This window comes from Dicentrarchus labrax, unplaced genomic scaffold, assembly GCF_905237075.1.
Source record: "Dicentrarchus labrax unplaced genomic scaffold, dlabrax2021, whole genome shotgun sequence".
Classification (NCBI taxonomy): Eukaryota; Metazoa; Chordata; class Actinopteri; family Moronidae; genus Dicentrarchus; species Dicentrarchus labrax.
In genome coordinates this window covers 29,818,655-29,831,835 of record NW_026136704.1, presented here as the reverse complement: position 1 = coordinate 29,831,835, position 13,181 = coordinate 29,818,655, and the positions used below count along the sequence as shown (strand labels likewise).

Below are 13,181 nucleotides of genomic sequence, written 5' to 3'. Positions count from 1 at the left end.
TCTACACAGACTGAGTCTTCTCTCTGTAATGATCCGTTTCCTAAACCCTGTGTCACTGCATGCTCTGAGAGACATTTTTAAAAGTCTCCACAAATGCAAACAGAGAACTTACTTTCTTAAAAACAACAATGATCACATATAGGAAAATAACCATTAAAAACAAAGTCTTATTTTTGTAGTTACAGCCATAATTTCTATTGGAAACGATTGTTCTCACTAACACAACTGCTAAGATGAGATGTAGTAACACAGCAACATTCCTAAAAGGAAGACTTACTGGGCAAGAAACATGCAATCAGATGATCGGACACATTTTACAGTAGGTTACTCATCTCTTACTCACTGGGTGCACCCAAAATGAAAGTAATAATGCCCCTAGGGATCAATAAAGTACTTCTGATTCTGATCTCAACCATGGGAAGTACAGTAGGTCAAAGCTGAACCAGACAAATTTAAGTTTCCATTTAAGTTTTCCATTCAAGAATCCAAGTTTGGCTAACATGCTTGTTTGTTTGAAACCTGTATTATAGTCCGAGTACTGTGTCCTTCTTTGCCCTGTCAGAGTACTATTGAGTATTATTACTGGTAGGAATGGCTACAACAATAAAGTTGTTGTAAACCATAATTCCCCTTGAAAGATCATCATTTTTAAATAGTAAATAGTTTTTTTACAATCTCACTTGTTGCTCACTTCGCTCTCTAAATCGTCTCTGTATCCAAAGGCCGGTTTTGATGTATTGATAAACTCATTGATTTCACTGCATTATGTTCAGCAGCTTCCAACCACTCCCTTTTCTAACATTTTCTCATCTCACAGTCTCTTTCTGCCACTTCAGTCCAGTCCAAAAGGACAAGGTCTGAACAGCCTCTCACAATAATAATTTGGCTTCCTCATGCCCAAAGTGATCTTCTGAATGTAATGTAATAGTTGGTGTGACTTCACAGATGAGGATTAGTGCAGATTATCTGACTAACTGGTCAGACAACCTATTTTAATGTTAGATATTTTTAGCTCAAAACTAGTGTTTTAAAATGTGACCAGGATTATTGGCCAAAATGGTATCTGTCTGTGGCAGGAAACTATTAAGATGTCGCTGTTAGAGGAAGTCATGACCAAGCAGTTAACAACACCTACAATGTACTACTGCTATATCTCTCTGCCTTGAGCCATTTAATAAAGCAAATATGTTCAAAATGTCTGTCCAGCCCTAAAGGAAAACTCAAAAGGGAAATACCAGTATTGTGAAAGTGACCATATCACAGGCTGAGAGTTTCTGCCAACCACAATTAAGAAGACTCTCTTTTGTTGCTGAGCTCCCATCTGCAGCAGCGAATGGACAAAAACAGTGACAGCTGTTACTGATGCAACAGTTCCTCTGGTTAACGAGAACATTACAACACACACACATAGATCACATGACAGTGACTTGTATCGCATACAGCTAAGCGTACACAACATGAAACATGAAGTAAAAGTGGATTTATCACTCACAACAAGTGGCTGGCACGAATGGAAAGAAGGTGTGTGGAAATGCAGACATACATGGAGTTTAAAAGTTTAACTTTATTAATTAATTTGTGGGAAAAATAAAATCATATGGATCCTTCAACCAATGGAGAACACAATACTTTATCTTGTAAAGTCTCCATCCGACTCCCACGTCACTTCACACATCCATACATGGAGCAGAGCTACAGACTTGACAAGAGACTCACACCACAGACGCAAACACACTTAAGAGAACGGAAAGAGCAGATAGTGTATGTGCATGGGTTAAACTGCTGAAGCTCAGGCCCGAGGAGAGACACGGTAAGCGGACACCTGAGAGGGCCGGCAGCAGAAGAGCCCCATTACACAATGAACACAACAGACCAACTGTGTGCTCCGACTGCGAGAGTCTGAGAGTCCTTTATGCTCGTCTGCCAGTTCGTTTTTTGTAATTGTGTGTATCTGTGCGATAATATGTTGATCTGCAGGTGTGTGTGTGTGTGTGTGTGTGTGAACAGTGTCATTCTTCACACGGTAGCCTGATCTCCAGAAAATGCCACCTGTTCAGCACCAGTCCCTGACTAACCTCTAACTAGAATTACATAATAGCTAGTCAGGAAAACAATTCGTGCCATGGCAGTTACATTTGCATTATACCAATAAAGTTTAATTAATATGTGTTTAACCAATGCATTATTTATATTTGGCCTGCATCTGATATTGGATTCCTTCCTTGTGAACCTTCCTGATTTACATTTTTACATTTGGCTGCTTGGTTTACGGAAAACAGGCTTGCTTAATGATACATTATGTAAGCTCAGACGTCCAAACATGTGTCAATGCACAGCATCACTGTTGATTACACTGTCAATATTCCCATAATACATAGTGTAAACATTCAACATATACCCACTTCACTGCATTTCCTACACTAGTGATAAATATTATTTAGAATAAATAAAGAATAGAAGTTTTGTTTCTACAGTGACGTTCAAGGTTATGTTTTGTTGCTTGTTTAATCACAGTGCTCCATTCACTTAAACAACAACTGGTTCATCGATGTGCAATGAATTCAGTTCATTTTGCCATAGACACCGGTGTTTAGGTTGCAATGTTATTAAAAGTGAAAAATAGGATGCCTGGTTAGCTCAGTCGGTAGAGCTGGCGACCCATGTACAGAGTTGCTGCAGCGGCCCGGGTTCGAATCCGACCTGCAGCCCTTTGCTGCGTGTCATCCCCTCTCTCTCTCTGCCCCCATTTCCTGAGGATCTTCAGCTGTCTCTATCCAATAAAGGCATGAAAAGGCCAAAAAATAAATAAATAAAATAATTCCTGTATCCACTCCAGAGTTTAATGGGTTCTTACTTCATTTTTAATGAAAATCGGACCAGAAGTTCTCCCTGTAATCCTCCACCGAATACATAACCTCTTGGAGGATGTAACTAGGTACTGAGCATGATCAGCAAAAGCACGCACAGCCTCATCTACATACTTTCAAGAAAGAAGACGCCATATTGGAGTACCTGAGGGACAGAAACGCCATATTGGAAGTGCAATTCTAAAACTCATCAGAAAGAGAAGGTAAGACGGTACTTAAGCAAAGAATACTAATCTGAGCGGAGAAACTAAATACTTAAATTTCCCTTAAAACCCTGCCACTGCTGTGCTCTTGAGCAAGCCATTTACAGGAAGGCTAAATCTCTTAAGCCCTTATCCCAGCACTGCCCTGTTTTACATTCACACTTTCAGTGCTCATTCTGCTCAGTTTGCCACTGCTACCCACAGACAAGTGTGACTAGAGCCACTGGGAGCACAGCAGCTTGCTCATGGGCACCTTGGTAGTAGCCGTTAAGGCTAAACAGATGGCAACTCAATCACCTCACCAGGGATTTAAGCCAGAAATTTCCCCGGTAGCCGGCCCACTTCTGACCTTTCGGCTACTGTTGCACCCGTAACTCAAAACACATTTCAGTTGGGTTAAGTTGGCAAGTGAACAAAACTGCACACGTAAGTGAGGCATTGTGGCCAATATAGGTCATTTAAAATCACCCCGCCTAATTTTATACCGATCATACGTGGTTCAGTTGGCCTCAGTGGACCAGATGATTAAAAGCCTGGAGCTGTTTATGACTGTATCTGGTGTGTTTCTAGGTGAAACGAATGCCATCGGGGGCATCAGAGATGGGTGCCAGCTTCTGGGTAACAAGTCAGGACAGCGAGCTCATGAATCTTTCGCTTGTAAGGGGAACACAAAAGCCCTGCTCTGCCCTGCGGTGGCACACAGAAAGACACGTTAGCTTTTTTTTGTAAGAACCACAGCTGAACATGTGCGCACAAGCACTCACCCACACCTACAACTTCCTTTTCTCTTTCACACACAGATAAAACCTCATGACTAGCCCTAAGCAAAATAGTCTGTCCATTCCCACAGTACAGCAACAGAAAGCACAGACCTACATGCATACCTGCTTATTATACTTAAAAAGGACCTTCACTATATTCAAGCTGTGAACTTAAAGCTTCAACACCACGTGGTGCACTCTTATCTAAACTGAAGCCTACTATTACAACCCTGAACCCAAGTGCTATGCGACATTATAACTTTAAAGACGTGATAACATCTCCTCACTTAAAATGAGACATAATATTGGATTACCTAAGACTAGAAATACAAAACACCACAGCAGATTGAGAACCGACACAAGAACAGCTGAGAAGTTGTAAATGTAAACACTTGCAGGCCTATAACACATGCAGGTTGAGCAGGTTAGGCAGTCTGTGTGGGGAAATGAGGAAACTGGAGGAGGATGAAATCCTCTGAAGTTGATTGATGACACTGTTTTGCAAGACAACAAATAAACAAGACTATAACTGTATGGACCAAAATGTGTCAGAGGTCACAAGGAGCTAAAGGGAAAAATGTGATGTAAGATATGAACGAGGTCCGTAGAGAATCGAAACATCAACAATAAGTATACTGCTAGATTTATACATAACAAATTATATTGTTTGTGTAAAAGAAAGTTATTTAAACTGTACAAGTACATAAATTATACATTGAGTCACTAGTCAATCCATACATTTACTGTAAACTATTCATTTTAAATGTTACAGCATTGCTGTTTCTTGTGCTAAGGCCATTCTGCTTATTTGCAAGACAGGCAAAAATAAAAGGGCATAAACAAATCCATATCTTCTGTCATTTAAGGTAAAACAAGAACGTCACCAACACTGTGCAGGTTTCTGATGATTGTCATTTGAAAAGCCTATATGATTTGTACAAGAGGATACAATAATCACTCAAAAGTACAATTATGGGACTTAAAATAATGTCTAAAGAGTACAAACAGCAACTAGAGCTTTCACTTGTTCAAGGACAAGAAGGATGGAGGACAAGGACACTGGATTTATGTCTGGTTCCTCTGACTTTGGATCCACTTGATGTTCTCCGAAGGAAAAGGGGGGGAGTAACACAGGAAGAGAAAGGAAACGAGATGAGAAAGACAGACGAGAGGCAACAGAGGGAACAGAGAGTACGAAACATGCAAATTGCGGCGTGAAAGCTCTGGCTGTCATGTCGTGAGTGCTGTGATTGAATTATAACTCAATGCGGTGATAATCATCTCAGAATTTGACAAAGCCATGGGAGGATAAATATTACAGGTTGAGTTGCGTAACAGTGTGTTTATGATGGTCTCCGCTCTGCAGGAGTTTAATGAAACGGAGTGAAAAAGCACTTCATTCCCTTTCAGTGTTACATGCATAATACACGTGGCCCATTACCGGGTACTATGTGCCCAAAAACAAAAACACATACATCCAAAACATTCATATTATTATCACGTCTATTGTCTTTCTTCTGACCTCTAGGGATGGGTATCACTTGGATTTTATCGATACCGATACTCTTACTGATGCTACTCGCCCTAATTTGGTGAAAAAGATAAGACGACATGAAAAGAATCAACAGTTTTTTGCAGAAATATGTTAAATTGTTTCCTGAGCTATCCCATTACACTGCAATTTTATTAAATTTACTAAAGCGAGTCAACACTTCTGATCATTTTTCCCTATCACCTGTTTATGTAACGTTACATAAATACCGATAGCAGTACTGTTTGTCCAGAGCTTATTGATATTTCTGTACAGACCAGTCAGTCTCAATACCCATCCCTACTGACCTCTACAGCTCAACATTCAATATCAAGCTCAAAATTAAATTAAAGTAATACAGAAGACTCTCAAATATAACAGTTTTGGAAAAGTTTCTTGTCAAAGACGTTGATTAGGTAGCTCATGAGCTACATGAAGGAGGAGGTAAGAGCTCAGAGTCTTGTTTGATCCCAGAGTAGTGAGATGGTTTCTCGGATTAAAATGCTTAAAATCAGGTGCGACCATCTTAATTACATTAAAGCTTCCACTAGTGAAGTGCATGTAGAGTACGGACAGCAACATAAACACGAGTTCATTCATTCAAAATGCCAAAACAACCTCAACCTGGAAGAAGTTGAGCTACCAGAAAGCAGAAGAGCTCATAATAGGACCAGTGTTATATACGTTATATAACATATTGAGAGAGCCCATACTGTTAATTTCTCCCGGGCCCTTGTGGTAGGCGGCGGGGGGGGGGGGAGGTGTCTTGAGGACCCCCTGTTGTTGCCATGGTGAGGTTGCTAACAAGAGTGGCTTGTGACTGAGCGAACACAGCAATCATCCTGCTGTCCAGCTCACAGCCAGCGAGTTTACTCCCTCCGCTGCATGTATAAAGGATTCCTCCTCTACCAGCTGGGTCCCTACCTAGGTTTTGTGTTTTTATGATTGCTAACTAGTGTGATTATTCAATTATCTTGCTTGCTGTATTTCCAGCATTCAAACCACAAGCAAACTTTTGACACAAACTTAACCGCATCAAGCATTTAACAGGCAAAATTATTGGTTTAATGCTCTGCTTTGTTAGGGAGAAACTGTTTTGTCACCCACCCACTATTATGTGGAATCTACTATTAAACACCATGTGGCCAAAAAAAAAAAAAAGCCTGCTTATAATGTGAATACAGTAACAAAAAACATTAAGTGACTGGAAAAAGGGAGTTTCCTGTTATGACTGAGCTTCTTTCTTCTGATTATTATTGGAGGAAAAGGCTATATATAAATGCATTGTCACTTTGTGGAGTCCTACATTTGGGTGTGGCCTGACACAAACTGTGTCCTTCATCAACAGGTTCATATAGAAAAGATATGGAAATGCTGCCACTTCTGAAGGAGTTTCTGGGTCCTGGCGGGGGCTACGGGCAATAAACACCTAACTGCAACAATCCGCAGTGAGTCAGGAGCACGGTCAAACATCACACCGCAGTTTAGGAAGGGGAAGGGTGGTAGCATCTCTCTCATGGGCACAGCACAGATTTAAAATGTATACAGTAAATGCCCCTAAGCAGAGGGTCCTAATCTTTATGCATGTTCACACTGGCGATTCAACACTTACATTACAGCTCTGTCGTTTGGTTAGAGAGTCCCACCCAAAATATGGCGTAAATACAACACTGTGGTAAAAGGTCAATGTGAAAACCCTGGAAACTGTGAATCAGCACTACTGCCGGATGTCCTTTTTTTTTTTTTTTTACGTCACATGAGAGACTGACACAATATCTAGACATGAGACGTACAAGGGATTGGGACACTGATGACATGTCCTTTAAAAAAAAAAAATGTAAAAGAGAGAGGATGGATGTGTATTTTGTCAGCTGCTGCAAGAGGAAGTAGCTCATTGTGAGAGCTTCAAATCCAAAGGGAATGAGTGATATTTCAGGCTGCTAGGTTGGCGTAATGCCCTTGAGATAAAGGTGGGGATCCTCAGTACAGCTGCACTACTGGTGTCAGGACATTGGACAGAGGCTGCAAGCACCTTTACAAAAAGAAAATATGACAAGAAAACCCTGTCAAATGCTGCCATGTCCTGTCTCCCCAAAAACCCAGACGCTGCCACAGACACAGAAAAACATCAGCAGGACAAACCACGCTAGCCTGACACAGCAGATTTTGTATTATTGTGCTGCCCACTGAGCTGCTTTCTCACAGTTTACTTAAAGGGGGAAACTGGACAGACATGGAGGAGGAGGAGGAGGAGGAGGAGGAGGAGGAGGAGGGTGGACGGAGAAAGGTGAAGAGCTGGAAGTGAGGTGATGGAGAGGAGGGATGAAGGGATGGGTGCAGGGGCAGGTTGGGTGTGGAAAGGGCTGGGTGGCCTTGCATCAGATGCATTAATTATTGATCAGGACAAACATGCGCACTGGAGACACCGGTGGGTGAACAAGGTGGAAGATTTTTTTTAGGGCAACTCATTGATTTGTCCATTTTTTTTTTTTTGCATATGTGTGTAATCAATGCAACCTCCTCCCCTCCCCAACCTCACATCTCCATCCTGACCTAGCCTGTGTGTCCAATTGCAACCCGTCCCAAATGAGCTAGGGTGGGAGATTAACGCGTCTGTGTCGCCTTGTTTGATTGCAGCTGCTCTTTGCACATGGCAGACTTAATCTCTCGACGGGGGTTTGTTATTATCATTATAATATACAATAAAAAAAAAAAAAAAAAACCCTGCTCCTGTGTTTTAATGATCTACTTACATGGTCCGGGTTCCGCTCGTTCCCAGGCAGTGCCGTGCGTAAAGACATGTTCAGGGTCCCTGAGTGCAGCCCGTCCAGGAGAAAAATAAAAGTGGGTTTGTGGTTCACACCGGGTTAAAAAAAACGACCAAAAAAAACAAAAAAAAACACCCCAGATTAGCCTGGTTGTCAGTCACACCAAGCTCTGTGAAAAAAAAAAATACAGCTTCACTTCTCATACAATCCTCATTGTCACAGTCCGTGAAGGCAGCACCGATGCAGCTTTAATTTTATACGTTAAAAAAAAAAAACATCCACCTCATGTGTGTCTGGTACCGAAACAACCCCAGACTGAACCCCCAACCCACCCCCCCACTTAGCTTCTCACGTCCCCCCCCCCACCCCCTCCGTCCTCAGACACTATCGCACCATGTCGGTGGACATACTGGACCGTTAATACACAAACAATCCCGGTAAGTCACCGCTTTACTTTCGGCTGCATCGTCTTTTTTTTTGCGGTTGAATTAAAGAAAGCTGCGGATGTTCAAGCCTCCAGTCCCCCGGTCCTTTTCTCTGGGTCCAGTCCGCCCTTTAGCTCCTCTCATTCGGGTTGGCTGCGGGTGATTTTGCGGGGACCGTGAAGTCGCCGGTGACCGTTGAGCGGCGGCGGAGCACGAAGAGATTGTCTTCCGTGTTCCGGGAACATTTGTGGGGCTTTTTTTGTTGTCTGTGAAACCGAAAAGGAGACGGGATCCCCTCTTCTCCACCTCCCGAAAACACACAGTGACAAGAGAAAGAGGGAGGGAGGAGGAGGGAGGAGGGGGGAGGAGGAGGAGGGGGGGACGTCGAATAGGCAGGGCTGCTGCGTCGGTGGCCGCGCACGCGCACACACGCGCGCCTTTCTCTCGCCTCTCTCGCTTGTGCTGCGTTCAGGTACTCGTCATGAAGTCGGTCCTCCGAGTGTCGGAAGTCGTAACTATTTTGACTTGTGAATTAAAGTCATAGTTGACTGGAGAATAGTTTGCAGTTTCCCTCCTTTTATGTGCATGTAAACGACAATAAAGCGCTTCACTTGTTTTCAGGACAGAATTTCACCTCCTGGAAAACAACACGTTTCTGTTTCTTTCTAGTAAGATGTCACTATCGCCTCCTGGTGGCTAAAATCTATTAATTTCAATAGAACAATTTAATGTTCAAAACATTATTATTATTATTATTATTATTATTATTATTATTATTATTATTGGTTGTGTATAATTTAAGGAGCTACTTATTTCAAAGTCTAACACAACAGCTGTTTTTTTTACAGGTTTTCATTGATTTTTTTTTTTAAGGTAGACTCTATTTTTTATGTGTTTACTTGATGTAATACTTGTTTTTTTTTATGTGAAAACCTACTTCCTAATAAACCTGATTCAAATACATCCGTCTGGGTCAATAAGTCCTCCAAAGGTGTCTCACTCCAAATTTGGAGGACGCCATCGGTTTTATTCTTAGGTATCCCAAACTCCACTACACAGTAACTTATCTCTGTGAGGCTAGGGGCAAGACCTTGAGAAAGCACTGTGAAGGACCCTATCTCTTTGGGGAGATGGCAACAGTTCATCCTCCTACTGGCTTTGACTTCTCCAAAGGCCACAGTTACACAGACACAGTACACTGGAGCAGGACACTGAGGGTTCATCCAGGACACGGCTTCTAAAATTGGAATGCAATGTCAATATAAACTGTCTTTAGTCAGGGAATTTAGCACATTGGGGTGAAAGATGGTCTATAAAGCGAGGCCACCCTCCTAAACACCATCACTCTCAGTCACCCTTTTTGGCAGATATTAATTATTCCCTGTACGTCTAAAACAAACGACTTACTTGTCTTTTTACTCACATCCTGTGTCCTCTATATTTGTCACTTTGAAATAGGACTCAAGATCAGGTTGATATGTGCACCCAGACCAGTTTAGCTATCAATGAGATATGTTTTATGTTTGGTTTTTGGTTTTAAAAGGAAAACAAAACATTTCCGATAGCATCAAAACACAACATCCCCCACCCATCCTTCGCCTCATGCTCTTAAAGCCACAATTACTCCATTCATGTAGACCTGCAGTAGTGAATGTGTGTGTGTGTGTGTGTGTGTGTAAGAGACAGACATTATGTTACCAGAAGTTTCTGGAGACCTCCTACCAGGAAATCCGCCTCTGCCTCATCTGTGTTTGTTGGCTTCAGGATTACAATAAAGCGTCTTAGAGACAATTTAACCAACACTTGTTGACAACTTACAAGTAATTAAACAGCAGGTCTAATTACCACAGTTGTAAGCATTAATGGTGCAACACAGTGGTATTTATCCCATGTTGTAGCTCCTGATACCATTTGTACACACCAACATTGCAAGTCACATTATTGAAAAAGACAAATGAGAGAAAAAGAGATTTCATATCAGTTTGCAGCACCTTTAAAAAAGCAACCCTGGATGGCTTAACAGTGAGTATGAAGGCTCCACTCCCCATATATGCAAGTAGTCTATCTGCCCCTGCTGAAGTGTCTATGAGCAATAGATGGATCAGTAGAAGCTAAGGCTGACCTGTGACCTGCATGTGAAGTTACTCACTGTTTAACATAAACACATTAATAAAAAATGCCTTATTTAAAAGGTGATATAATTGCACCGAAGCCCAGAAAATCTACTATGATTACTATCAACTGTGATGTTATTAATATGTAGTCTGCAGTTTATAAATTAAAACAGTAAAATATGAAGCCTCCTCTACATTCTGCTTATAAACCACAACTAAAAACCAACAAAACCTGTGAGTTCTAGCATCCTATTGATCCATTACTAGTTAAAAAGCCCCCTCTCTCGTTCAGATTGGTGGCTTTGGATTGCACTACAGCCCAGAGCTTTTATTTTATTTAGCTAATTCTAAAAAATAAAGTTCTATATGCATGCACAACTGGCCAGTAAAGGTCTCAGAGTCCTTTATGGATTAAAGCACACTGTATTATACTATTTAAACACGGCACAGGATGAGCACTGCTTTATGTTTTGGCCCAGGGGGATTCATGAAACCAAGGCAACCAAAGCTCTCAAACCAAACACTCTGCAGAGGACAAGCTTGTTTATTTTACTGCCTCCTTTCACGTGTGCTAATCCTCAGCTGGCTCACCTGTCCTCTCACTTCTCATAACAGGTGGCGAGAGAAGAGCCCTAGATCTCATCAGCGTGGTTGATCTCCACTGCCACAGCTCTCCACACTAACCTCCACTGAACGCTTTGATGTCTGACAAATTTCCTTTAGTCCTGTCCTCACTTTGAAAGTCCACATTCATCTTCAAAGGGGTCCACTCATACACACAATTACAGATGATATACATATGAACAACACCTGAACTGCCTCATATCCTGTCTAATTCATCACAACATTGTAAACATAAACACATGTACTAAAGGTCTCATTAATTAAAACTGCACTGATTTTCGCACATTGTGTCTGGGGTCGTGTTTTTTAAGCAGAGAACCTGCAGTGAAACATAAACTCTGAATCCATTTTATATTTGATGTTGACATTTTGCCTTAAACTGCTTTTTCACAGCAGAGAAACTCAGGAGAGAATCAGGAAGAGAGACGTCCACGTTCATGTAAGACACAATATACAGTTATTAAATCTGATCTGAGTATAAAAACAAAACAAAAACAGCGCTTACACCCTTCAGTACTTGGATTAATTACCTTTTTTATTCATGACTGAATTACAAATCAGAAGTTACAAGTCTTACCTGGACTGATCTGGACCTGTTGGAGCGAAGCCAGGGCCTCATCCTTTCCTCACACCCCTACTTCCTGGTTAAGACTGAGACCTTCAGTGACCTGAACCCCCGCAGATTAAGAGGCTGATTCTAGACCAGGCAGGTGAACAACACACAGGCAGATTCAGTGTCATCCCCCGGAGAACAGAGGCAGAGAAAGAAAGACATTTAGCAAAAGAGCAGAGTGTTGCTGCTGAAACGGCGAGAGAATCGATGCTGGAAAGAACAACCAGAGCTGCGGTCCATATTTCTATGGATTGCAAAGCCTGTTCTGAACACGGTGTACACCAGCATCATTAATACCCCTGTCCGGTCAGCTGTGTATAAACCAATTAGAGGAGAAAAAAAAACACTGGATGTGGAATTGTCGATACATCTAATGGGCTATGGAAAAGGGAGGGGGGGGGTCAATTTGCTTCAGTTGTTTTTTTACATTTGGTGTGTGTGTGTGTTTTCCATAGCTAGTGATTTATGCTGCTCTGAGCACGTCAGCAGGGATTGATCTAGCCAGTAGCTCATGCTGTCCCTGAGGGCATCAACACACAAACAAACACATATTTGTGCACTTTGATACATGTGAGGACTTTAACTGATATGATTTATGATGTATTCCCCTTCTAGAACGTAACCTGCACGGCTAGTCTACATGCCCAACCCCACCCTTACCTGAACCTTTGTCTAATTTTAATTTTAACTCTAAAACCAGGAATTGACCCCTATAAACACAGAGGAACTCTCTTTTTCGAAATGCTTTCACTGTTGATGTCTAAAACAGAAGTGGTCCTCACAAGAGCACACATGCACACAGAAACGTTATGTTACAACACGTTTGCCAAGAACTAAACCACAATCCTAAACTCACTTTTTAAAGAACAGGTTTGAAGTCTCAACTCTGATTTTATTAAAATCGTATTTAACATTTTTATAATGATGCAAAGCTTCATAAGTATATAAAACTATTCAGCTTTAGTTTTGATCTACTAACCCAAACACATTTTCAAATCTGAATTGAATCCAATTTTCCAAATCAGGAAAATATTTATCTTACTTATTTACTTATTACATACTTGCACAAACCTGTGCTTCCAGTAAAGATTTAGATAAATAAAATCAGTAAAGCTGCACAAGCCATTTATTCTGTTTTTTTAGGCCCCAGATGATTGCCTCATTGGTCTCTGGTTGTTGTGTCAATGGCAGAAACTATATTTTATTAAGAGCTGAGGTGAAACTCAGTGAGCTATGGTGCTGTTAAAAGTATATATCAACCAAAATGAAATACTT

General features: G+C 41.4%; 1 protein-coding gene across 9 annotated transcripts in view; it reads right to left on the bottom strand.

Annotated features, from left to right (window-relative positions):
* mark4b (MAP/microtubule affinity-regulating kinase 4b) overlaps window positions 1-8,465 on the bottom strand; it is a 51,855-nt gene extending 43,390 nt beyond the window's left edge. For 5 of the 9 annotated variants that reach the window (XM_051398585.1, XM_051398587.1, XM_051398586.1 and 2 more), the window contains exon 1: window positions 8,116-8,465. In XM_051398585.1, coding sequence (XP_051254545.1) covers window positions 8,116-8,163 — 48 coding nt within the window. In that variant the 5' untranslated portion in view covers window positions 8,164-8,465. The remainder of the gene's footprint in view (window positions 1-8,115) is intronic. The other 4 variants (XM_051398588.1, XM_051398590.1, XM_051398592.1 and 1 more) reach the window with 1 other exon arrangement.
* Between the last annotated feature and the right edge of the window lie 4,716 nt (window positions 8,466-13,181).